Genomic DNA, 26,440 nt, shown 5'->3' with positions numbered 1-26,440 from the left:
AATAAACTATCCAAAACATTTTAAATTGGAAAAGGAAACAGAGTTATTTACAAGGTTAAAGCAGGCAAACCTAGGTACACAAATGAGGTACAATCTTATTTCAAAAAGTAATAAAAGCGTCTGTGTCCTTTAGGGCTAACCCAGGCTAAGCAGCTGGGGATCTCTTGCTTATGCCAAGTAACACTTTGCTTCCCAGAATCCAAGCCACAGAGATACCAAGTTCCTTTTGTTTGGGGCTTTCTATCCCCTTCCTGCCATGTGCTCTGAGCTACAAACTCAGCTGATGGGGGCAGTCCACTTGCACTTGCATCTTCACAGGGAATCCTCTTGTTGATGGTATGTAGGGAAATACCAGTTGCAATGTCCCATAATAGCGCATCTTGCATAGCTGGAGCTTTCCTTTTGGGAAGGGTGCAACACCTTCTGCTGAACATCAACACCTTCACCTTCACCTTTTGCAACACCTTCTGCTGAACATCAGCCCTTCACGCTGGTTAATGTCTTTCTCCTGGCTGGTGATTTACATAGTCAGAGGTTCCCAATACAACCACTCAAATCTTACCTTACACTACGGGATGCAGCCACTCACAAGCATTCAGTGAAGTCTAACCACTAAACGCCCTCTCCTAGTCCCAATTCCTGTTCTGACCATCCGAACACACAGCTGAGCCAGATTGGTTCCAGCTAGGCGCTTGTCCGTGTTCAGCTGAGACACGCGGACCTTTGTGTGAGCTGGCACCTGGTCTGCCCGTGTCAGGGCTACCTCCCCCGAGTGTGGTGCACAGTGAAGGAGCAAAACAACACCGCAGGCTGGACTGTGTGGAATGCGGTGCCCGGGGTGTCCCCTGCTCCCCCAGCCCTCTCTGGCTGACGTTTGGGCTCTGCTGGGTTTTCAAAAACTACTGAAAACTAGACTGTTTCGACTTCTCACCTCCCAGTAACCCAGCTGACCGGGGCAGCAGATGGGAGTGATGCTGAGTAGGCTGCCCGGCACTTCAGTAATTTCCCAGAAAGAAATGCTTTTCACAGGTGCACAGCTCCTTCTAGATAGAGCAATGGGATGGGGCAAAGTCAGGCACCCTGGCTAGCACATGCATGCATCTCCAGTGCGCCCGTCACTGTAGCGCTTAGACCCAATACTAACACTCAGGGCCACAGATCGGTCCGAAAGCTGCATTTGTGCTGCTCATTCCTGCCGCTCCCCTACTCCAGCAGTAAGGGCTGCTGAGGGATGGGGGAAATCCAGGCCTGCTTCCCAGCTGTGCTGAACCGCTCTCTTCCAGCAAGTTAGCGGCAGCTGAATGTGCTCAACCCCTCTGGAAATCAGGCCTGATGACTGTCCGGAAAGGGGTGGCTTCTAAGAACAGTTGTCTTTTGCAGGACTGCTCTGTCCTTTGTCTCAGCTTCCCCCTGCTTCCCAGTATGTTGCTGTATCTCCACGATTTCCCACTAAGGGGGCAGCCATTCTAGAATTCCCCAAGCTTCCTGCAGGTGTAGGAATCTCTAGGGGCTCTGGGCCCCTTGTCTGCAAGATGTCTCCGGGGTGCACTGAGTCTAGAGCGCGTGGGGTGCAGGAGAGGGCCCCAAAAGGCCTGGTTGGTCTAGAACAGAGCCTGCGTTCGGCGCTGTGCCCAGGCCCTGCGGCATTGCCCAGTACAGGCAGCAGTTTCATTGTTGCCTGTGAAATCTGCCGGTGAGCGATAATCTATACAAACTGGATCTGTAGGTTAAAGGAGCACTTTGCGGCCGGTTTGTGAGCTCCGCGGGGAGAGGCTAATGATTTCCGCAGGGCTGGGAGTACCCGCACAGCATTTGTTTCAGCACTACCTTCTTCTTGACTGTGAAGCAAAAGGGAGAGCAGCAGGGCACCACTGGGCCTAGGCTGGGCCCTTCAGTGCAGCCTGGGCTGGAGAACCCGGGAGCCAAGTGGAGATGGGGCGTTCACACGCACGCTCACTGGAGCCCTTGTGAAAGGACAGAGGCTGAGCCCAAAGGACGAGTGTTTGTGTGTGTAGTTGTGCGGCTGTATGTTTGGGTGTCAGCAGGCGTGTGTGTGTGTGTAGACAGGCGCCTGTGTATTGTCCTGTCTTGATTGTAACACATGGTGTAGGACTCAGGTGTGCGTGATGGGGGCACGCAAACAGCGACCCTCCCCCCAGCACCTGCCTGTCCTCATGGGGTCGGGACCAGCATGGGGCCCGCTGAGAGCGGACAGGGGCTGCTTCTACACACGCAGTGTGAATCGGTGCCAGTGTGGTGCTGGGGTGCAGGGGTGGGCAGGACTGTTCCTGGAGGGTTGTGGTTCTTTTGGTGAAGGGAGAAACCATCCGTTCTGATACCACAGATGTGGGAAACCCTGTGGAGGGGATGGCTGCTGTAGTGTGCTTCCCGCCTGGCACAGCTGTATTGCTCGGTGCAGGTGGCAGAGCTCAGCCTGCCTCCCGAGGAGCTCTCTGGCCCCAGCAGCTAGTGCAGGGACTGGCTGCAGATGCTGGGTTTGCAGAAGTCCTTTTTCGGGTTTCGTGCGGCTCTCCGGAGCCACTTTCTTTTCCTGTGATCTAGGCGCCTGGTGGATTCATTCTGATGGAATAAATGGGCCAGGGAGTCAAAGGTGTTACCGTGACCCTGTCGCTGCCCCGCCCTGGACAGTCAAACACAGGTCAGACTTTGGAGTGCCGAGGCCTGGGCCTGCTGAGTCCCATGGCAAGACGCACCAGAGAGAAACGTTTTAACCTTTTCTTAAAGCTATAGAAAAAGAAGGAAAATCAGTGAAAGCCTTTGACGTGTCCTGTTAGTTAAAGCTTTTGTTGGAAGGATTGCTGCCGCTCCCTTCCCCTTTGGCTGCGGAGAGGTTTTATCAGGAAAGCCCCCGTCTGACAGGCTTTGAGATGGCATTAAAGGTGGAGGTAGCTGTCCTGTCCTGCTGGGGAAAAGTCAGGCCTGGGCTACACGCTGCGGGGTTAGGGCGACACAAGACAGCTTTCCTCGCCCTCATTATGTCAGTGTCCACACTACGGCCTTGTCCCGCCGATGTACGCGCCCTACTCCACCGGCCCCATAACTCCACCTCCACGAGGTGCAGGGCTTATGTCGGTGTAGTCAGGGTGAGGGTGTAGTTAGGGTGACGCAGTGTCTGTGTCAGACAGTGCGCTACTCACATCCCCTGTTGTCTGTCTTGTCAATTTCAGGACTCCATGCTGGAGGCGTGAAATTGACAAGGAAGCAGGCAGCCAGAGCTTGTGGCTGGCTCCCTGCTCCCAGCTGGGCTGAGGCCGTCCAGCTTCCTGCTCAGGGAGGCGAGAAGCCCAGGCGACTGCCCCCAACTCCTGAGCCAAGAGCCTGGGGGGCAGCTGGGCTCCCAGCAAGGAGCTGCGTGGAGCTGAGAGCCCTGGCTCTCAGCCCCCGACACCGCCCCCCTTCAGTCAATGGAAACACTCCTGGTGTGGACGTGCACCACCGACGGAAGGAAGGTGATTACTGCAGTGGCTGTAAGTCAGCCTAACATAGGTCGACTTAAGTCTGTAGGGTAGACATGCCCTCAGCTGAGATGGGCTGGAGCTGTGTTAAGGTCCAAGCCTGCTTCCATTAGAACAAAACAAGAGAAACACCCACAAAAAGAAACGCAGAACAGCAGCAAAGGTAGAAAAACGCAGCTTCTGTCTCTGGGGCCGACTCTTCCTGGCAGCCTCCCTGCTGGAGAACCCCCTGGTCTGATGAGCTACTCTGAGACCTGGCAAACTTGGCCCAGCCTTTAGGGTATTGCTTTTAGCTGCCTTTCTGGTCACAGGCTCGCCGCAGCGCTGCGAAAGATGCAGGCTTGGCCGGCCCAGCCAGATTCTTATTAAACAGAAGGCAAGAAGAGGGAGAGAAGGAAGAGAAGACGTAAGATGGGGAGGGAAATGACACGCGCGGAGGGGTGAGACATTCCAGGTGGTGTTCAGGGTTCAGACAAAGCTGGCGGAGGAGGCCCTGACACCTGGGTCCCTCTTTCTGGCCTGCTCTGGCCAGGATGCCTTTTGGAATTGGGACAAACAGTGTCAAAGTCGATGCTGGGGCCCAAGGAAACGGTGGGGGTGGCAGGCGTTGAGTATAAAACTTGCTTCTTCCAGTCCCCTCGTCTTCACCATTTTGATTCTCCCCCACCTCTGGGTCGGGACCCCAGCATGGCGTGGGGGTGAGCGGAACAGGCCACCCTGCATTAGTCTGTTCACCAGTTAGGCCGAGTTTCTGACACGCCAACCTTGGTTCGTTAATTTTTTATTCCATCCTCCTCTTGATCTCGGCCAGATCGCAGCCCAGTCCTGCGGCGGGCTCAGCAGCCCTTTTTGGTGGAACCACCCCGCTCTTTCCAGCTCCCTTTTGTACCTTGTCAAAACCCATGAGCTGGGGCCGCAGACAGCAGCCAGACCCACTGGTGCTTCTGGTGAAGTTGCTAGAGCTGCAGCATCTGACGGTGGCTGGCCTGGCCCTACGTGCCCCCGGCTCCAGATGCCTTGGCTAAGCGGGAGGCTGCACCGCGCACTGGATGCTGGCCTCTCTCCAGAGGGACGGGGCAGTCAGGATCCTAGACGCAGGCCTTGATTTCAGCCCCGTTGTCCCCATTTGTGCTGGTGCCCTGTAGATTGGAGCTATCAGAGAGGTCCTTGCCTGACAGCAGGTGCCGAGATGGCCTGGGGGAGAGCAGCCGTGCTGTGTGCGGCCATGGAGCCAGCTCCTGATTTCTGCGCACGTCATGCAGAGGGCTAGCCTGGCATCCTGCCCACTGGGGGTCTGACAGTGGCAGCCACGTGTGACCAAACTGGGCCATGGGGCCGGACCCGATGAGATTCCATGTGGGGCTTCTTCAACCCGCTGAGGTTTTGGTTGCCAGGGGGTTTCTCAGTCAGGTCGCGCTCACCCTTCCTGGTGCACCTCACCCACTCGCCCCACCCCCAGGGCCTTTTATTGCTGCCTGTTTGTCGCTGGGTCCTGAGCGGGTGGCGGGTGAGCCCCCTTTGCTCCCGAGGCTGCCTGTGGGCTGGAGGTGCAGGATTGGGCCCTTCCTCCCTGCGGTGGGCTCAGCGCAGGAGCAGCTGGTTCCTTTGGCGTTGTCCCCGGCTGTCCCACTCTCCCTAGCTCCCGGGCACCAGAAGGCAAAGAATGAACCCAGCAGCTTCATTGAAAAGATCTGAGTTTTCTGAGGCCTGACTTACGAGCGCCCCACAGCGAGCGGTGCTGCCGGGACGGGGAGCCCCATAGCACTGCAGGGGGATGGGAACGCGGCTCCCGAGAGCCAGGGGAGCCCCAGGCAGCGAGGGCTGGGATCGGGGAACCAAGAGCCAGCCCAGGCAGGCTGTGAGTGCAGGCCCGGGCCGGGCTGAGCCTCGGGCAATCAGCAGCTGAATGGGAGCTGGCACTTCCCCTTTGCGTTTTGTTCCCGTGGCGCAGGCGGGGCAGGAGCTGCCAGACGAGTGTGTCTGGTTTCACTGCCGGTTTCACCCCACTGCACCTGGCCCCTGGCGCTCAGAGAGCTGGGCCCAGCTCCGCGGGGTCTCCGGGAGGTGAGCCAAGTGGCGGCGGGTGCTGGGATGTGAGGGAGGGTAAGGGTGAGTCGGGAACCGGTGCCAGGCTCCCAGAGCCAGACTGTGACAAGCCGGCCTGGCCTTGTGCCCTCTCCAGTGCCTTGCCCGCACCGCCCGTGTTTGCAGCTCTCCGAGCGGGGCCGCCTTGCCCGGGGCTCCCACAGCCGGGGCCTGGCCCTGGCACTCAGAGGGGAACGTCTGAGCGGCTCTGGTTTGGGCGACGTAAGGCGCCCTGCTTGCAAGCAGCCCAAGCCCCTTGCCAGGGGGGCCCGTGGGACAGACCGGGGCGGGGGGTCATTGGGCACAGACTGGTGCTGTTGGTGCGTTTGAAGCCCTGTGCTCCACAAGGGCCCCTGCAGAGCCACGGCGCCACCCAGCTGCTGGCTAAAGGGCCGTGCAGGCTGCAGCAGAGGTCCCGGGGCTCGCCCCTAGCTCGGAGGCTGAGTGCGCCTGTGCCATCGCCTGCCCACCCTGCTCCCGGGCGGCATGCCTCACCCTCGTGCTGCTGGCAAGGAGGGGCTGGCGTGCCCGGGCCCGGCTGATGCAGATAACAAATCCTCGCGTTCTGTGGGGAGGGGATTGGGGCTCGAGGATGTTGCCCAGCGCCGCATGCCCTGGCAGCAGACGGGGAACCTCCCCTGGCACCAGCGGGGGCAGAGCTGCCCCAGTGTGGAGCTGGCTCAGCCCTTCGGGGACTGGGCTGGGGCCCGCCCGGTGTATTGGGGGACTAGAAAGCGAGAGATCCCTTGGTACATGCCCCCAGGCAGAGGCAACGCGTGGGGGGGGGGTCACACGGGGTCACGTGCTCCCCCAGATTTGCAGCTCATGGACTGAGCATGCTCAGTAGCACTGCTCAAGCCGGCTGCCCTCACTCTGCCCCCCACTATCAACAGGCATGGGTCATCTCTGCCCCTGGGATGCTGGAGGATGTTTCTGACTTCCCTTGGCACAGGGCCTGTGGGGGATGTTCCCAACTCCCCTTGGCACAATGGGGGAAGTTCCTGACTCCCCTTGGCCCCTCATTTTTCCCTTTTGTCCTGTCTTTCCCCGGCAGATGCTGGAGACGGATGCCGAGAAGCTGAGGGCGATGCCCCCGAAGGAGGAGCAGGTGGCAGGGGGCGATGCCCGCCCTGCCGCAGAGGGGGCAGCGGAGGGGGTGTTGGAGGAGCCCGTCCCGGCTGCCCCGGGAGCCCCGCCGGAGGAGGAGAAGGCCGTGACTCCGGCCCAGCAGCCTGGCTGCAGCTCGGCCTTTGTGATCCCGGAGCTGCGGCTGGACAGCAGCTTCAGCCAGAGCGCAGAGAGCGCGGACAGCCCAACGGACGGGGAGGATGAGGAGGACGACGAGGAGGAGGAAGAAGAGGAGGAGGAGGAGGACGGCAACGAGCACTACCCGGCGAAGCGCTGCAGCATGATCGAGCCGGTGGGCTGCACGCCGGCCCACACGCTGACGGTGCAGGGCTCCCTGCGGCGCCGCACGCACAGCGAGGGCAGCCTGCTGCAGGAGGCCAAGGGCCACTGCTTCACCTCCGACACCACCCTCAACTGCACGGACAGCCAGGGCCCCTCGGCCCGCTGGGCGCTGCCCTCGCCCCGCACCCTCAAGAAGGAGCTCACCAAGAACGGGGGCTCCATTCACCAGCTCAGTCTCCTCTTCTCCGGGCCCAGGAAGGTACGTGAGCCAGAGCCCCTGTGCCAGGGCTGCCCTCCCTCGCGCTGGGGGGGGGAGGGGGGCTGGGGGCGGATCGGGGCGTGCTGCTTTCAGGAGGGCTGGCAGCTCTGTCTCGGCAGGGTTTGAGGGTCCCTCCAAGCCTCAGGCTCCCCAGGCCTGAGAGAAGGGGGCAGGCTGGACTGATGCCTTCCCCGTCTGCCTGGCCCTGGGCAGATCCAGTCCCAGGGCTGCAGGGCGAGGGCCTGGTTGGGGGGTTGGCATAGAGCTGACAGAGAACACCCCATCCTGACGGGCCTGTGTCTCTGCAAGCCAGTCGCTGGGGAGTGACATGCACCCCCCCATCCTCACCCTGTGCCCACGCTGCCCATGGAGGGCGAGTCTCTTCACTCGGGGAGCGCCAGGGCCAGGCACCAGCCCAGCTTCCCCAAACTCCCGCCCCATGGCAGGGCTGCGACTGCCCCTGTGCGCTCCGGGCAGCAGCATGGCAGGGGCACGCTGGGCATTCAGGGAGCTGCCAACCCTCCCCTGGTTTGGGGGGTAGGTTTGGTGCCCCTCCAGGCAGCCCAGTGCAAATTCTGCCCCCGTGTCCAGCCCGGGGCTCCTGGGACCCAGCCACCCCCTCAGTGGCAGTGCTTCCAGAGCCAGCGCTCCTGGCACCCGGGGCACAGGAAAGCAGGGCGCAGCCTGGAGCCCCATCTGCCCAGCAGATCGCAGGTGCTGGGCTCAGCTGCCTGGCAGGGGACCGGGAAGGGCGACTGGGCCCGTGAGGTCATCGTCTGGCTCCCGCTCCTCCGGCAGCGCTGTCTGATCTCCTCCCCTCAGCAGCTTCCTGCCCGGCCAGATGTTTAAGGTTCGGTCCCGGCTCTCACACAGGCCCCCTCCTTTCCCCCCCCCCGCCCCTGCCCCCCGGGATCCCTGCTCAGTGCTGCGGGGGCTGGCCCAGGCGTGCCCCGCAGACACGCTCCTCCTCGACCCACACCTGGCAGCAGCTGAGCCCTGTGCAAGGGGCAGGAACTGCCTGTCTCTCCTCCCACCTCTGCCTGGCCTGGGGGTGCAGCCAGCCCCAGCCCCCCATGGCCCAGCTACACCTCGAGGGTCTGGCCCTTTAATGAGGGCCCAGCAGGGGGAGGGGAAGGCCAGGTGCTGGAGCCTGGTGGTTTGCCTTGCAGCCTCCCCCCTCCTGCTGGCGGCTCTGGCGCGGCTCCGGCGGCTGCTGTCCTGCACCGGAGTCCCACTCCCGGGCGTGTGCCATCAGTGTGTTGCCATGGAAACGAGGGTGATGTTAGCTGTGTCTTATGACATCACTGCGGGATGGGCGGAAGGGAAAAGCATCTCTGCCAACAAATCCTCTCGCTGACGGCCCCAGCGAGAACAGGGGGGGGGGCTGCAGGTCAGGCCTGAGGGGGGCCGGCAGAGCTGTGTGGGGGCCCCAGGGCTGGGGTAGCAGGGGCTGCGGGTTGGGAGTGAGGGGCGCTGGCGGAGCTGTGGGGGGAGCAGCGCTATCCCCCGGGGGCACGTTCTGCTGGGAGCTGCCAGCGGGTGACTCGCTCCCGGGAGTCAGTGCGGAGCTGCTGCCCCAGCTCCAGCGGCCAGGCCAGCCCTCCTGGGGCCCCGGCAGTGCACGGGCCTGCCTGGCAGCAGCTCTGTCCCGTCCCTGCGACGTCCCAGGTGCATCCGGCCAGGCCTCTCTGGCTGACGTTGCTCATGGGGCACTGGGGCGGGGACCCCAGGCCTACAGCTCGGCTCCTTTCTGCTGGCTCAGAGCAGAGAGCGGCGCCCGTGGGCTGCGAGGCAGAGGGACCCCTCTGGGCCGGGGCAGGGCTTTGCTAGGGAGGCGTCGCTGCTGCTGCCTCTGGCATCTGGATCCATTCAGGCTCGGCCAGCGCTCTGGGCAGCCCTCCGGCGCCGCAGGGGCTCAGTGGAAGCAGCTTGATTCGCCCCAGCTCCTCCCCTTCGCCCCCGCCAGCCCCGGAGCGGCTCTGGGGGTCGGAGTGTGGGAGAGGCGGCGGGGCTCGGCATGGCTCTCGGCTCGTCCTGCTCCCAGGTCAGAAGCTAGGGGCAGCTAGGCCCAGCACTGCTGAGAAAGGCCATGTCCCGCTGGGGCCTGCTCCGCTCCCAGCCCAGGAGATGCACGGGAGCGAGCCACCCTGCACGGGAACTAGCCACGCTGCACGGGAGCTAGCCACCCTGCACGGGAACTAGCTAGCATGGCCTCGGCCCTGCGGGACGGGCATGGCTGTGCTGCCTCTGCGCGGCGAGGTGAGAGGGGCTCAGACAGGCAGCTACTGGCCATTGGCCTGGGGCTCAGGGACTGTCTGGGCTTCTGGAGCAGGGGGACCCAGGCTCCGTTCTGCTGTCCCCAGGGCAGCTTCTCGCCAGCTGGGAGTTTGTTCCTAGGTTCCAGCCTTGCCCGAGAGCTGCTGCTTGTCCCGCTGCCCGGCCCTGCCCTGTCCGGCGCTCAGCTCCACAGCTGGGCTCGCTGGGTAGTTACCAGGCTGGCCTGCGGGCTCTGTGGGCAGCTCCTGCCCGGATCCGGCCCTGCCCCTTCACTATCCCAGGCACCGACTCCTGCCCAGCTGCCCGAGGACAGCATTGGAAGCTCACTGCTGCCCCCCAGTGGTCTCAGGAAGCCTTTCCATATCAGAGCCCCTGGGTGCTGCCGGCCAGCGCCTCTGGGGTGTGTCGCACACCTGCCTCCTGGTTGCCGCCAGGTATTCAGAAGAGCCCCCATCCCGCCTCTCCTAGGAGCCAGGCTCCTTGCTTCGCCTGCTCGCGGTCGGCCATGTCTGCCTGGGCTCAGGCAGCGCCGTGCTCCCCGTGGCGCCGTGGGCCGGCGTGTTTGCTGGCGGGTGCAGAGCTGATCAGGCAGGAAGGCCTGTGCCAGTGCAGACGGGGTGCAGGTGGAGAGCTGACCTGTGCTGGGTGTGCGAGCCCTGTGGGGCTTGCTCCTGCTCCGTGGGGAGCTCTGCAGCAGCCTGGGTCCCCTGGCCTGGCTCACGTTGCAGTGGCTAGCGGGTCTCGTCCCGTTGTGCCCAGCCCCCCGGCGGCAGGGGGAGAGCCCAGCCCCCAAGGGGCGGTAGCGCGGCGTGGGCTCAGCACCCCCTTCTGCGTGTGCCGGGGGAGATCAGGCTTCCCAGCCCGGCTCCGACGCCGCCTGCTTTGTGGCGGGGACGCCCGGCCAGTCAGCGCCAGCAGGAATCTCCCGGGCAGGGGGCCAGCCTGGCGACCGGCTCCTTGTGATCGGCTGGACCCCAGCGCCCCAGGCTGACCTCTGGCTCTAGTGCCGTGTCCTGAACCCTGCTGCAGCACACTGCGGGTCAGGGCCGCTCCCAGAGGAGCAAACCCCGGCATCAGTGCTGCTGATGGTGCCCCAGGAGAACTGCTGGGCCCCTGGGTGTGGGTCAGAGCCCCCCTGTCCGGCTCACTCCATGTGAGAGCGCCCTATTGTGCTCATCAGCAATGGCCTCCTATTCGCAAGCTCTATTCGTCCAGCTGATCTCTGTCGCTCGCCGGCCTGCAGGAATCTCTCCCCAGGCTGCCAAGGTGGCGGTGCCGAGCCGTGCCGCTCCGTGCCCTGCTCCCACTGCTCCGTCAGTCGCAGAAGAGAACGGGTCTGCCCTGGCTGTGCTCTGGCTGAGCGTGTCGCGGGCAGGGCTCCCTCCCGCTGCGCCAGGGGAGCCCCTCGATCTTCCTGTGACTCCGGCAGCAGGGCTGGGTAGCTTTGCTCCCTCTGCCCTGCACTGCTGGGACGTCCCCTGTGGGTTCGTGGGGGCTGAGACACAGCAGAGGCGAGGGAGACCAGGTGGGGTGCAGGTCTGGGACCAGTTCTGTGGTCGAGTTACGCTTAGGTTAGTTTGTCCCCTTCTTTTCTTACCACTGCCCCCCGCTGGGGATTGCACAGGGCCCGGGGACCAGCGACCTCGCACCTCCTAGCTGCGAGTAACCCCCCAGCCTGCAGACCCCACGCCTCCCAGCTGCTGCCCAGGGGACCTTCAGTGACTCTGGGCAGTTCCCCGAGCTTCTATCTTATCATGCTCCCAGCTACCCAGAGATTACAGCAGGGCGGGTGAGGCCATCTCTGGCCACGGGACATTGGCATGGGACTGTCATTGCTGCCGTGCCACCTCGGGAAGCCACCCACCCCGCGGAAGCTGAGACCGTTGTGGTTCCTGATAGGGATGAATCGCTCAGGGGGTCTGGCCAAGCCTGGGGGTCAGCCCTGAATGCTGATGCTGGAGATGGGCACACGACACGTGCCCAGCAGCAGCCCCGTTGGAGGGCCTGGTGTGCAGCAGAGAGGCACCCGGGGCCCTTTCATCTTCTATCCACCACCCTTCAGCGGCAAATACTCCAGGGGTTTACCAGTGTCTGGGAAGCAAGCACGGCATGTAACCTGCCCACCCAGTGCCTGCTAGTGGTAGTTCTAATTATAATCTACTTAGAACAGGGCAGGTCTGGCCGGTCCCGCTGGGATTCACCACTGGATGCGTAGACGCTGCAGTCAGCGAAGCAACGGGGAGCGCCAGGCCCGGTCAGTAACCTGTCTTCCCTGGGGAAGCCCCAGTGGTGCCCAGGGCAGGGGTCGTGGAACCTCCTGGATGAAGGAAATGTCCCCAGAAAAGTGGATGAGCCAGTATCCTGTTGGCCAGTGGTACCCACGCTCCTGGGTCCACACCCATGTAGAAAAGGCGCAGGTGCCGACACGATGAGGTGGGCTCTTCCTTCAATGCAGAGTGCTGTTCCGGCTAGAAGCTGCAACAGGCCTAAATCAGTTGTCTTGCCCTTCGTCTCGCCATTGGAGTTCTATAGTCCCTGCGAGAGAGAAGGTTGGAGGGCCTATGGCAACCCCTTCCTTCCTGGCTTTGCCTAGGCAGGCATACATGTCAAAGGTCATTCGTCCTGGTGGTGCAGGCCCCAGGCAGCGGCAGTGGCTCAGATGTCCAAGCAGCCCTGTTCAGGGGTAGCCTGCTTGCCCCAGGTTGGGGAAGGCCTAGAAAAGGTGGGCTAAAAACGTTCCTTTCCAACCTTTTCTTACCCGGCTCTACATTAACCATTGCTCGCTGGAATGTCCCTACCCTGTTAACTGGACCTGAACTGAAAGACATGAACTTCGGAGACCAGCCGCAATGATAGAGAACTACATCGCCTGGGCGTTGATACTGCAGCCCTCAGTCAGACAAGACTTTCGGAAGCTGGTTCACTGGGTGAGGTAAACGATCACCTCTGCTGGTCTGGGAAACCTGCTGATGACCCAGGGATGCACGGTGTCAGATTTGCTGTCAAGGAGCCTGTCCTTAGCGCATGATATTTAGTAACGAGAGGATGTGAACACCAGCTCGGGAACCCTGACTTCTCTGTCCATCTACGGCCCAACACTCCACTACTCGAAACAGCAAAAAGATGTGTTCTAGTCTCACCTGGACCAAACCATCAGGAATGTCCCCGTAAGGCACAGACACGCTGTTCTTGGTGATTTCAGTGGCCGTGGGGGCAAGGACGGGGAGCACTGGAGACACATCACTGGCCACCATGGCACAGGCAGCCTTAACGAAAATGGCCAGCATGTCCCTGAGCTCTGCGCCCCTCGTGAGCTGGTTGTCTTGAATACCTATTTTGCGGCAGCAGGGGCAGCGAGGTCACATGGGACACCCCCGCTCCGGACAATGGCATCAGCTTGACCTCACCCTGATGCATTGCAGAAACATTGGCGATGTCCTGCATGCTCGAGCAATGCACAGCGCTGATTGCAACACTTCCCTGCCCTTGTCAGGGCCAAGCTCCAATTACATCTTCAAAAGAAGCCAAAGGGCAAACTTCACCTCAGCATCACCAGCATGAAGGACTCTGACAGAATTACTTTATAAAACATACAGGGGACAGAGCAGACTACCACAGCTACCGCGGGACATCTCTGCTCAGCGTGATTGGCAAGGTGCTTGCAAGGGTCTTGCTGAAACGACTCCACGTCCCTGCTGAGAGAGTTTATCCTGAGAACCAGTGCAGGTTCAGAGCTGGACGCTCCACGACTGACACGCCCTTCCCAACGCGCTTGCTGCAAGAAGACAGCCATGAACAACAAGCATCTCTCTACGTAGCGTTTGTTGACCTACGAAAGGCCTTCGACACGTTTAGCAGCAATGGCATATCCAAGATCCCATTGAAAATCGGCTGTCCACAAAAAGTGCTCTCTCTGTTTAAGGAGTTCCATGAGGGAACACAGGCAACTCTCTGAGTTTATCGTTGATACTGACATGAAGCAAGGCTGCATCTCAGCACCTACCGGCTTTGGCAACTTTTCTATTCTTCTTAAGTACGCGTTTGGAAATGATCACCCTGGCGTACTAACTGCATCGAGGACGGATGGCAGTTTGTTTAACCGCAGGTGATTTCAGAGCAAAAGGTGTGTCACCCAGCTCACAATTTGGGATCTGCTCTTTGCAGATGACATTTCGTTCGCCTCTAATTCACCTATGAATTGCAGGTCATGAAGATAAGTTCTCTGATGCATGTATCAAGTTTGGCATGGTAATCATTATCAGGAAAACAGTCGTCATGTCACAGGGCAGCAACATCCCTCCTAAAGTCTACATCAGTAATGAAGTTCTGGACAATGTGGATCACTTCTGCTATCTTGGCTTACCTTTAACCAGCTCATTTAGGCTATGTCTACACTGACGGCGGCAAAGTCATTGCCGTCAGATTGACTTATCTGGATCGACTGAGTGGTCAGTGAAGACTCACTCTGTCAATCCAGAAGTTGATGTACTAAAACCACCTCAAGTGGCGTAGCGCTGCGTCGATGGGAACACAGTTCCCATTGGCGCAGTGTAGTGAAGACGGCGCGCAGAAGAGAAGCACAGCAGTCAATGAGAGTTACGCAGGTTCTTTGCGTACTTTGTGTAACTCCCGTCGACTGCCGCCGAATCGCCGGGGTAAGTGTAGACCATGGCTTAGTCTGGATACAGAACTTGATGCAAGAATCAGCAAAGCCTCTGTCACCTTTGGCAAACTTACTTCACGTGTCCGGAACAACAAGCTGCTAACCCTGAATACAAAGGTGTCCGTTCATCAGGCTTGTGTCCTTTGTACCCTCCATTACAGCTGTGAAAGCTGGTCACGTACTCCACGCAGGAGCGGAGATTGAACAGCTTCCACCTTCGCTGTCTCCGAAAAACCCTTGGAGTCACTTGGGACCAGCGGTTCGCTAACACTGAGACCCATTAGAGACCTGGCCTGCAGTCTATGCAGACCATGCTGGACGCTCGCAGGCTTCGCTGGCTGGGACACATGGAGCGCATACCTCAAGGTTGTGCTCTGTGGCCAACTCAAGAACTACCCACGATGCAGAGGAAGGCCAAAGCTCCGATACAGTGGTATGGTCAAGCAGGATCTCAAGAAGTTCAGCATTCCCCTGACAATGGGAGAGCCCCGTCCGCAGCCGCTCAGCCTGCAGAAGCCAGGTTAAGGCTGGTGCAGTCATCAGGGAGAGTCATCAGAGCCCAGGGGGAGGCCGGTAGGCGAGCCAGGAAGCGGAGTGTGCTCCAACCTCCATCTGGCGACTAAATGTGTAGCCACTCATGCATTGGGCTCTTCTCCCACACAACTGCCAAGCACCATGGACTGACTGACTCCTTTCATCTGCCAAGACACTGGCTGGTCATAGTTAGAACAGGAAGTGCCTGTTGGACTACACCTCCCAGAATCCTCAGCAGTAGGAAGGTGGGGGTGTCTCCATCTGCACAGTGCTACCAGAAAACCTAAGGGGTTTTCTTCCTAAAGCACCCAAAGTTCCTTGTATGCATGGTGTGTCCAGCACATGTGGGGGCTGTCGCTGGCCCCTTTTAACCCCTTTGTGTCTGGTGCAGTCTCCCCTGCAGCTCTCTCACTCCCCTGCTTGCCTGGTGCTGGGATTCAGAGGTTGTTTTAAAGCCGTGTTGGGGGTGGGAGCTCTGGCCAGGACTGGGACAGTTCAGGCTGAGATTAGGCTGCAGTCTGCCTTTTGTCTCCATGCGGAAGTGGAGCCTTTCCCGACAATGGAAGGAAATGTTCTCAGGGCTGCAAGTCGCCTTGATCGCAGTCACTCGCCAGGGCCATATTGGAGGGCTGCATTGTTTGGGTCTGATAAACTCCGGAAGCGCAAGCTTAGAATGGAAGGAAGTCCCGAAAACCTCCAGTCCAGAGCTGCCGGGCTGGGGAGCATGTTCCCACGGTAGGGCCGGGGTGCCGGGAACCTTGGAAAGCACGCCCTCGTCCTGTGCAGTGCTGGGCTCAGCCGGCATGCAAGGCAGGCGGGGAGCGCTCCGAGCGGGCAGGTTTCCCAGAGCAGAGCAGAGCAGTCACTGGCTCTGAGCAACTGGCAGAGAGAGCCTCCGTGCAGACAGGACCTCCTGCCCCACAGCCACTGCCCCGAACATCCAGGGGCCACAACTAAGAAGTGTCACCCTCAGGAGCCGTGCCAGGAGCTGAGCTTGGCTCTTCCCGGGGCCAGGGGGGCCTGCAACCAAAGCCTCATCCCGGAGCTGCGTGTGCAGCGAGAGGCTCCAGGCCATGGGGATGGGCCCCAGGGAGACCCTCCCCTGCTGCCAAGGCCCCCCTGTCTCTGGGGCATGAGGCCACTCACTCCCTCTGGCAGCCAGGAGGGAGGCTCAGAGGAATGGGGGTGTCTCTTCCTAACTTTAGAGGCAACTCGGGCCCTGCTGTGTTGGGAGCCTCGGCCCTGGATTCAGACTGGCCACACAGTAGCATGAGGGGCTGGCGCCTCAGGGCTGCTAATGGCACTGGGCATCTGCCACCACTAAGCTGCTGGTCCGTATCCACCCGAGACATCCTGGAGAGGGAGACAGACCTTAGGGGGAGACCCCAAAGGGCATGGGGTGAACCACAAAGAGTCCAGAGAGCCAGGCAGGACAGAATGCTTGGGAGAGGGACGGGTGCCCCAGAGAGCCTGGCGGAGGGACGGGTGGTGGAGGACAGAGGAATGGTGAGAGCCAGGGGCCAAGAAAGGAAAGCGCATGAGTAAATCCAGGGGAGGGCAGGAGAAACCCCTGGGTGACAGGGCAAGCCCAGCTGGGTGCTGAGAGGAGCACGGACTCCTCGGGCAGAGCAGGGGTGCCAGGAATGGGGCTGGGGGAGCCCACCCTGCCACGGGCCCAGAGGGGGGCACCTCTTGAGGGGCAGCTTCCATCTCCATGGCACAGCCCTGCCACATTGGGGGAGTGGTTCTGAAAACACGTCTCTTCGGCCCCGGCCTGGCTGTCCCAGCAGAACATGCAGAGTCCTAACTTTTCAAGGGCAGAATTATGCTGTCATCTTTGAGTTCGTTACCAGCGGTTACCTGGCCATTCCCCTCGCCCTGTTAAAAATTGGCACGTCAGCTTTTGCCAGCCCTCCGGCGCTTGCCCCATGGTCCTAGATTTATTACACGCCAACTCCAGTGACTGGCAGCCAGCTGTTGGCAGGCCCTGCAGAGGCCATGCTCTGTCCCTGGCAGCTGGAGCACAGCTGGGTCCACGCCGGCCGAATGGGGCAACGGCACATCTGTACTCTGCACCCAGCAGATGTGCTGAGGGGAAGAAAAGCAAAGCCAGCTCCATAGCGAAGCCCAGCTGATCTACAGAGAGGTCCCCTGCCCAGGACTTCAGCCCTGAGTGACAGGAGCTCCTGCAGAGGCTGGGGAGGGCTGGGGCTTGCCCGGATCTGACACCTCCAAGCTGTGCTTGCATCTGGACCTGCCTCTCCAGTCTCTCCACTCACTATCCCTCATCTGATTAGCTGCAGGCATGCTGCTGCCAATGCCCTGGCTTTGCCTGGGAAGCGCTGAGTGACCACGGTCCACGTCACAGGCCCTGGCCTGGGGGGACGTGCTCTGCCTGGAGGCGACACCATGGTCCCTTTTATGTCGGTGCCTCACTTTGAACATGTGGCCAACGTGGCAGTTGCAGGCAGTGGGGTCCAGGCAGGAGAGCTCCGCGTGGCTCCCCGAGCCCAGGGCAATCGGCAGAGCTGGCTGGGCCTTGGAAACAGCCCGTTTGCTCAGGAGTCAGAGACGCTGATCCCGGAGCCCAGCTGAGTTCCCGCCCGAGCAGAGCCGCTCTCTGAGCAGCTGACGTGGCCGTCGCTCTCTGGCTCCCCTGCCCGGATCAAGGGATGGGGTGTGTTTCCCCGAGCTGGTCTTTCTGGGTCAGGAGTTCGTTTCCTTAGCTAGCACGTTCCAAGGTCACCCCAGCCTCCAGAAGTAGCTGGGCCGGAGCAAGGCAAGGTGGTGAGTTTCCCCAGGAGGCCTGGTTTGAATGAGCAAGATTTCTACAGTCTGATCCCTCCGACGAGTGCCCATGCAACTGGGACCCTTCAAAGAGAGACACGGAGCAGGGCCTAATCAGGAAATGCATCCTTTAGTTACTGGACCTCTCTGGGGCCCTGACGGGCTGAGCCTGGGAATCCTGGTTCCTTTCCTCTCTCCCCTGCTCCCCCCCGGTATTTGGATAAGTGCAACACACAGCCCCACCGTGCGCTTGGCTGCTCGCAGGATGTGGTTCAGTGGCTGTGCATTCACCCCTGGCTGCAGAACTGGGTTAGAAAATCCCAGCTCCATGACCTGAGCGTAACCCATGCGGGGGCGGCTGCCTGAGTCTGCGGAGGGCCTGAAGCCAGAACTCTGCCAGCTGTGACCTGCTCCACCTGTGCCAACGGGAGTTAACCGAAACCTAACGGTGACTGTTTAACTCCCTCACCCCTGATCCTCCAGCTGGGCTGCTTCTCCCCAGCCTCCCATCTCCTGCTCACAGCCGGCCCAACCTGCTGAGGCTCCCCAGGGGTTTAGATGCACCAGCACAACCACTCTGCTGGCTCCTCGGGGCATGGCAGCAGAGCCCAGGTGGCCGTGGGACAGCAGGAAGGACTGGAAGTGACCAGAAATGGAAGCGGCTGGGGCAGCTGTGCTGGCTGGGTCATTCGCTCACGTCCACCTGCTCACCTCCCTCCTTCCAGCGGCAGTGCCTGCCCCGGCGCAGAGCTGGGAGGGCAGGCCTGGCCCCTGCCTCTGAGGCCTCTCACCTCAGCCCCCTGACGGACCCCCTGTGCTGTGGAGGGGGTGGGGGTGAGAACTTGGGTCTGGCTGCTGCCTGGCTGGGGAAGGGGAGGGGTCAGGAAACCTGGTGTGTGTGTGTGTGTCTGTGTGTGCGGGGCAGAGACCTGGTGTGTGCAGGGGGACAGAAGCCTGTGGGGTGGGGGGTTGGGATGGTGGGGGTTGTAATGTGTGTGGGGGGGCAGAGACCTGTTGGGGTGGGATTGTGGGGGGGGGGGGAGGAGGAGGAGGTGCAGAAGTCTGTTGTGGTGGGAGGCTGTGGTGGGGGTGTCAGGAGGCCTGTTGTGGTGGGGGGTTGTGGTGGGGGTGTCAGGAGGCCTGTTGTGGTGGGGGGTTGTGGTGGGGGTGTCAGGAGGCCTGTTGTGGTGGGGGGTTGTGGTGGGGGTGTCAGGAGGCCCGCTGGGACACGGGGAGGCAGAAGCCTGTGGTCACATTCATTGTGAAGTGCTGCCCCTCGAATGGCTGGCAGGGGCTGCTGCCGTTCTTTGCTGGGTGGTCGCCCCTCCCTGCAGCAGGCGGGGGGCAGGGGGGCTGGCACACCCAGCCCTGCTCCACCTCCACGCGGGCAGCGCCCTGTGGGTGCTCGCTGCAGGGCAGCCTGGTGGAAAGACACGTGGAGATGAGTAGGGCCGAAGCTGGCCTGTCTGGGCCAGGACAGCCCGAGAGGGTGACCAGCCGAGCTGTGCTTTGTGTCCCCCCGCAGGATGCTGGAGCTGGCAGCGCCCTGGGACGGCCGTTGCCCCGGGCAGCCCCTCTGGGCGTTTGACCTGCACTCCCCGTCTGAGGAGTTTGCCCTTGGCCCCAGTGGCTAGTGGGACTGGCCAGAGAACTGCACATAACTCCTGGTTGCCTCCCCAGCCAGACCCTCAGGCTCATGCGGTCTCTGCCGGCAAATGCCCCTGGACTGCAGTCCCCGAGAGCCTCACCAGCGGGAGGGGGGCACACAGCGCCGCTCGGGGGCTCAGGGCGCACACTGGCGCCAGGATGCAGACAGTGTTTTTGTATCTCCCCCGCAGCTCAGCGGAGCAGACCAAGAGTGCGGCTGTGAGGATGGGGACGAGGCCCTCTGCAAGAAAAGGAGCAAAAACCTGTAAGTGGCAGCGACGTGCGGGCCGGAGCGTTGTCCCGTCTGCGCTACGCGGCTGCTCTGCCCCCAGGAACTGGAGACCCGGGTCCGCTCAGGTCTCTCGCTGCGATCGGGAAGGGAGGCTGGTCTGTCTGCATCTGAAATAACTAGGCTGGGCCGGACAGAGCTCTGTGCAGTGGTCAGACCTCAGTAGCACGGGGGAAGGGAGTGGTATGGACAGAACAAAGTCAGATCTCGCTTTAGATTTGTAGCTAAAGTCAGGCTGTCCTCGCAGGACGCTGGGCTTCCCACCAGGCGTGTGTCAGGGCGGGGCTGGAGGCATGGCACAGCCTGGGCAGGGATGGAATACGTGAGGGGCTTGTTTCTTTCTTGCCTGGTTGGGTTTGTAATCGGCCTTCTCTGCTCCTTGGGCCTGTGGAGGCAGGACTCCCTCCCCGTGCCGGGAAGCGGAGGTCAGAAAGAGGACAGTCCGAGTGAGCGAAATGCGAGCTGCAGCCCCCTTCCTGCTGGCCCCACGCAGGGGGAGGGGGAGGAGCAGGGCCGGGGAGGCTTACAGCTGCTGATGTTTAATATCCCAGGGAAGGAAGGACCCAGGCCTGTTAGAGCTGCTACCAGTCCCAGGCCGTACCGCAAAGGGCTCCCAGCAAAGAAGCCTCTGACCAGATAAACCCAGAGGCAGATTCAGGCAACGAACAGAAGAATGAGAGCAGCAAAGGACGATACCGGGATGGTCCTTTCTAGCTGGTCAGGCTTGGTCTGTGCTGACCTTTGGCTGCTTCTCGAGATGAAACCCAGACCCCCCCCCACCTCTTCTTGTCAGGTTTAGTGTTACACACCTCACAACAGTCTGCCCTGACTCTTGCACAGAAAACTTGGTAACGGTGGCTGATTCGTACACGTGCAGTTAGAATGCAGTGGGGAAAGACGCCTAGGAAGCACCTAAGCTCAGCATTTCAGGTTTCCTTTGGGAAAACTGCCTTGCATTTTAAAAGCAAAGCTGGGACCAAATGTGCATGTTAAAACAACAGCCCTGGCAGATTGGCTCTGTCCTCCTTCAACCTCACTTGGGGAAGCCACCGAAACTCTGGGGGTATCTACTGTCAGATAAAAATGGGTGCACAGTGTCTTGTGGATGGAAAGCACGTGTGTAAACAGCAGCAGATAAGCCACAGGTCAGGCAGTTACCCGTCTGCTTACAGGATGTGTGCATAGCGAGTGGCTGACACAGCCAGAAGGGGGTCACTTCAGTGGGCCCTGCTTTTATCCCAGTGATGCCCATCTCCTCGCAGGGCCCCGGAGGTAGGGAAGCATTCTCTGCCCCTGGACCGTCCTTCCTGCCCAGCAGAGTTGCACCATGAGGACTTGTGTGGTGTGGTTTAAAAGTAGCAGTACGCGGGAGTGCCACTAGGTGGCAATGTTGCCACGTGGGGTGGGGAAGCAGCACTGCAGTGGCCGGGTTCAGTGTTCTGCACTTCTGATTATTCCCTCCTGACAGCTGAATTTAAAACCCGTCCCTCGCAGTCTGCTTTTCCCGCACCCGGCGCTGAGGGCAGAGCAAGGAGACGTTGCCCACGCTGCTTTGCATGGGCGGGGGGTGTAGCTACCCAGCGCAGATGAATCAGGCTGGGAAGGAAGCAGGGGACTTAGCCTTGCCCGGGTTCCCGTTTTAGACCAGTCTCAAGGGCAGCTGCAGAGCTCCGCACCTGGTCCTCACCTTGGGACAATAGGAGACAGCAGGAGATTGACTGTGCAGCGGCTCAGCGCCGAGCTGCCCTGCTATTGGCTGAGCAGCTTGTTTGCAGTCAGTCCATGTGGAGTATTTCTGGTGCCTGCAGCTGAGAGCTGGCACTCGGCTCTCTTCCCAACCCGTGCACCCTCCAGCCACCGCTCACCCACCGGCGCGTCCCAATGTACCACACCATGGTGGACTTTTCAGAAAAGTACCTGGAAAGGTAGGACTTTCTTGTCCAATTTTGGGTGGTGGCACAGAGCCCGGGGGGGCAGAGGAATTGACGTGATGCCGCTGGCTATTGTCTTTGTGTGTGTGTGTGCCGGTGCTGGAGGTGGCATTTCAGGAGCGCTGGGCAGGCTGGCATACGGAGGGTGGCTGCATGGCACAGGCACTGAGAGATGGGGTCCTCAGGCTGCCGTGAAGTGCTGAGACGCCGTTGCAGTGAGAATTTCTGACTGTCTCCCTTTTCCTTCGATGAGTGCTTGGACTTCAGCTTCAGATTTGCAAGACTGTCCTAAACCAGAATGCACGAGGCCTGGCTGCGACTAGGCCCTCGTGTATTTGCAAAGAATCACTAGCCCCGAAGTCAAAGAGAAAAGAGAGTTTTCTTACAAGCTGCCACTTTCGCTGCTATGTTCCATGAGGCAAATTATCCACTGGGGACCGGACAGCTGTTCTGTGGATTTCTCCAGCTGGGGGCTGGGGAGGGCTGTTTCTGTTATTTATTTGCAATTGTGTGTAAGGAAAACAATCGGACAGTTGTCTCTTGCGGTTAGTAAATGTGGAATCCAGTCAGGTGTTGTTTCTTTGTGTGGGATCAATGGAAAAGTCATTGGGCGCTCTCTTGAACTGCATAGTCTCAGGCCAGAGATACAGAGCTGTTTATAGCCAGAAATGTGCACTGCTCTGATATGTAGACATTTGTGTGTGGTTATGTTCACATGCCCTCTGTCTCTCAAACACAAATAGCGTGCTTGTAAATAGCGGAGGGCTTGTAACCCTCTCAAGGACACTGTAAATACACACGGCAGGGGATGATTTTGCAGAGGAATAACCACTGAGTTGCTAAGTTAAGAACATGGCTACAATTGTGGGTTTGAAATGTGTAGGGCTGCTTCATCGCATGGTGTGGCTCTCCCTTGGAACACAGCACAGGGCATTAGCATTCCTGGCAGTGCTGTAATGGGAGACAGATGGTGTTGGGAGGGTGAGATTCCTTGTTTTCCCACGTTGCTTTCTGACTGATACTTGGCAGCTGGCAACCAGCGTCCGAGTCACTGCCCAGCCTTGGCCACTGAGGTTCCATTCGGCAAGGTGCTGAGCGCTCTGACCCCAATTCAGCAAAGCACTTAAGCATATGCCTCACTTTAGGTGCATGACTCGGTGCAGCACGCAGGAGCCAGGTATATACGTAAAGCCAGGTATATACATAAGTGTTTTGCTGGATCAGGGCCAGTGTGCTCAACATCTGGTCATTCAGACACCAGAATCACTTTCCAGGGGCTTCTCTTCTCCGAGCCCCGGGCCGAGGGTGGAGAGCCCTGCGTGGTGGGCGGTGGCCAGGTCCACACCGTGCCCATCAGCTCTGTGGTCCCCTGAGCCCTGGATTCTCTCTTCCCTTGCCTCACCCCTCTCTTCTGTGACTCTGCAGATGTGCGGCTGCTTGGTGGCGACTGTCCTGCACTGCCCCTGTTGTGGGCACCCCCAGGCTGCCCTCTGCCCCGTAGTTAGTGCTGGGGAGACTCTGTGAGCAGGCCACATGGAGTGCTCAGGAGGTAACGTGCTGGTGCAGAGCACTCGGACTGAACACGCAGCCCGGGCTGCAGCTGCTCCGTTGACTTGCCTTTTGTGATCTGCCTGGGACACAGACATGCCCTGCGCCTTGTCAGGAGGGAAGGTGGGTGGCGAAAGTGCCACACGGGCCTGGATCTCCCCCACCTTTGCTTCGGCTCAGACAATCCACGCTGCAGATCAGACTCACCCGGGCCATGCACAGTCTGCCCTGGCTGCTGTTCCAGGAGATACAGCACAACGCCCCCTCTGTGCTTGCTCTTCCCACCCCAGCATGGATAGTGGGCTTGTCCGCTTTAACGGGACCCCGTCATCAGCTGGCTAAATCCTGTTCGACCCAAGGCGGCCCTGGCCTGAGCTTAGCGACTATCAATCGGCGCTGGTGTAAATGAGCGCCAGGTTCCTCTCTGCGCTTTCCCAGAGCCGAGTGTGTGTAAATCCGTCTGGCTCAGACACAGCTGCAGTAGCTACCTCCAGGGCTGGCCTGGCCGCTCTGGGCCTTTCCCTGCCTCTTTCCCGTGGTGAGGCTGCTGTTTCCCCTAGCCAAGTCCAGCAGTTCTGCACTGGCTGCCCGTGTCCACTCTGGGATCTCTCCAGCCCCACAGCGAGCTGGGCCCCTGGCTGCCCCACAGCGTGTAACTCCGGCATAAGGCCCCGACAAGTCAGTGCCGGAGGCAGGGCTACAGAATCAGGGCCCTTTCCACAGACCCGCCCTGCACCACTGTCCTTGTGGTATTCTCGCTGTCGGCTAATGCCACATCCAAAGCCCTGTCTCTGCCTGGGCCTTGTGCATGGGCAGTCACCAGGCAGCAGCCCTGTAAGAAAGGGCTAGGAAACGCGGTGAGAGAGCCAGTATTTTGCCAGCTCCCCAGCGGTGCACGGAGGCCAGGGCTGGATCGCTGCTGTCAGCACCGTGTACATTGCCGGCCCCGGCAGCAGCGCTGCTCTTGTGCTGGGCAGACCCAACAGGTCCGACAAGCCTGGTCTGCAGGCCTGGCCCTTTGTGCGCGCCGTGGGCTGGGGCAGGGCTGCTCACGGAGCTGAGCGGCCCCCGGCGCCCCCCTCACTGACCTCCGGGGCAGGAGTGCTCGCACCTAGCCCGTGTCTAGCTCGGAGCAGAGGCCAGGTTCTCCAGACCCGTGTTCCCGAGGGCTGGGGGCTGGGCCCTGCGCCGTTAACCCCTGCTCCGCCAGCCCCCTGCTCTGCCCGTGCGTTCCGGAGGATGCCTGCACTCTATAAATAGCTGCTCATAAATCCCCGCCTGACTTCCCCCCGGCTCTTGAAAAGCTCCAGTATCCTGCCGCTGGCCTGCTTTTTCCACCTTCCGAGGGTTGCCCCAGCAACCAGCAGCGGAGTCGTCATAAAGAGCCGCAGCCCGTGTGTGGGGCTGTGCGCAGCTGGAGCGCGGCCCTGGCTGGCGCTGACACCGCCCTGACTCACACATGCCTCTGTCACTCCACGGAGAGGAGCCTTGGCAGCTCCTCCGGCCCGGTCCCTCCCACTTCCTGACTCGCGGGCCCAGAGCGAGAGCGCAGCACGGAGCTGGCAGGCAGAACTCCTGCAGCCTCCGGCCCGGCCGCTCGCTCGCCTGCTTGCTGCCCAGCCGGGGAGCTTTGCGCTCCAGGCTGGGGGTCCCCTGCGTGGGGATCGCTGCCTGGAGCCGGGGACGCTGCCCGAGGCAGGGCTGACGGGCGGCCATGCCCTTCTTCCGAGACCTCTCCAAGCCCCAGCCCCTGGAGTTCCACTCGGACGTGCTGCTGGGCATGCCGCGGCCACGCGGCGGGAACCTGCACCGCAGACACACCATGAAGGAGTAGGTGTCGGGGTGCGCAGGGCCGTGGCAAGGGGGGGCTGCACCCGGGCTGGCCCGGTCCTGGCCTCTCCATCTCGCCCCTGCTTCGGGCTGTGCGAGGAAGTTCTCGCACGCTGCCCTAAAGTTGCTCCGGGTCTTGCTGAGACTTAATCAGCCCCCTGGCAGCTGGTTCCAGAGACAGCTGCCCTGAGTGAGAACAGGGGGCCCTGCTCTGGGCCCCTCTCCCCAGTCCCCCCCCACCACAGCTGGCCACCCCAGGGCACTAAATCTTGCTCTTCTCTCTAGGGCCAAAGACATGAAGAACCGGCTGGGGATATTTCGACGGCGAAACGAGTCTCCGGGAGCCAACCCCATCAGCAAGCTGGACAAAGCAATGAAATCCCTCAAGTAGGTGCCAAGGCTGGGAGGAACTGGGGCGCTGCCAGAGCTGCTCTGCTGGGCCCTGTCTGAGCCGGGGGTGTGCGTGCTGTGAAACCAGCCCAGCCCGGGGGCCTGTCTGAACAGCTGCACTCAGTGGGTGGCCCCAGGGGTGCCCAGTGCCCAGGTGGCAGGACGGGAACAGTCCAGCTACCCCATGTGGAGGGGGGCGAAGTCCCAGACCACGTTCTTACCTGGGGGGCTGGTTTTGAAACGTTTGTCCTCTGAGTGAATGCCCAGGGTGAGGTGGGAGCCGGATGCTCTTCCCCCCATGCCAGCAGGGGGCAGGCCGTCTCGCTAGCCAAAATGTATAGTGTCAAGGCCAGAATGGACCACTGTGAGCATCCGGTCTGACCTCCTGCATCACACGGGCCGGACACGCTCCCCCAGCACACTCTGACCTCAGAAAGGCGCCCGGCTCGACTGACGGGCTCCTGCACACCTGCCCCCTGCCCGGATTATTGCCACCCGCCAGAAGCCTCCTTGGGATCCCAGGCCACTGACTCACCAACAGGACCCTTTGACAAGCCCCTCGGGCTACGTAGAAGCCCCTTCAGGCTGCCGCCAAGCAACCAGGGAGCAACTGGGGCACGTAGAGCCCTCTGGGGGCTCCCCACAGCCCTACGCCGTCCCACCCTGGCTCAGAGCCCAGGGGGCTATGCTTCAGTCTGCGTACCGGGAGGGCACAGCCCCTCTTGTGTAACCCCTCGGAAAACAACTCCTCCTCTCCCCTGCTCAGTAAGGCACAGGGTCCCGGGACAGGCTGCCTGTCCCCAAAGCCCTGGTGCTGGAGGGCTGGCCCCTGGTATCCCGGGCTCAGTGCAGAGTGACTGGGAGCTGTGCCAGCCGTTGCTAGCACCTGGGACTGGACTCCCTTGCTGTGCTCACCCACCAGAGCTTGTGTCGGATTCTCTCCTGCCCACCACTTGCTAGCCGAGCATCTTGCCAACAGCCCGTTGTCTGAGCAGGAGGCAGCCCGGGGGGCTGAGACAGGGCGGAGGGGGCTGCTTAGCTCTCACCTGCTCGCAGGGGCCCTGGAAATGCAGCTGCCGAGGCCTGCGTCCTGGCTGACTGGGGTGCCGGCGCTGATTCTCTGCGTGCTGGGCGGTGGCGGGGAGGTTCTGCCAACAGGGGCAGCCCATGGCACGGGGAGCCGAGAGCATGAGTTTGCCTTTCCAACGAATGGTCCCTTCTGTTGCAGGCCGACCCCGGAGGAAGCTCTCAAGTGGGGGGAATCTCTGGAGAAACTGCTGCTTCACAAATGTAAGTGTTTGCTGGTCCCCCCTG

The 26,440-nt window shown here is 60.9% G+C and overlaps 1 protein-coding gene across 16 annotated transcripts in view; it reads left to right on the top strand.

Moving 5' to 3' along the window:
• RGS3 (regulator of G protein signaling 3) overlaps positions 1 to 26,440 on the top strand; it is a 193,338-nt gene that overhangs the window by 163,377 nt on the left and 3,521 nt on the right. For 13 of the 16 annotated variants that reach the window (XM_067561509.1, XM_067561511.1, XM_067561510.1 and 10 more), the window contains 4 exons: positions 6,616 to 7,230; positions 19,330 to 19,403; positions 25,022 to 25,123; positions 26,355 to 26,416. In XM_067561509.1, coding sequence (XP_067417610.1) covers positions 6,616 to 7,230; positions 19,330 to 19,403; positions 25,022 to 25,123; positions 26,355 to 26,416 — 853 coding nt within the window. Of the gene's footprint in view, positions 1 to 6,294; positions 6,311 to 6,615; positions 7,231 to 19,329; positions 19,404 to 20,990; positions 21,353 to 24,511; positions 24,737 to 25,021; positions 25,124 to 26,354; positions 26,417 to 26,440 lie in introns of those variants that run through there. The other 3 variants (XM_067561522.1, XM_067561524.1, XM_067561523.1) reach the window with 3 other exon arrangements.

Source organism: Emydura macquarii, unplaced genomic scaffold (assembly GCF_026122565.2).
Source record: "Emydura macquarii macquarii isolate MOO-44397 ecotype Brisbane River unplaced genomic scaffold, CSIRO-AGI_Emac_v2 contig_2417, whole genome shotgun sequence".
Classification (NCBI taxonomy): domain Eukaryota; kingdom Metazoa; phylum Chordata; order Testudines; family Chelidae; genus Emydura; species Emydura macquarii.
The sequence above is the reverse complement of the archived record's forward strand: the minus strand, read 5'-3'. Positions and strand labels throughout refer to the sequence as shown.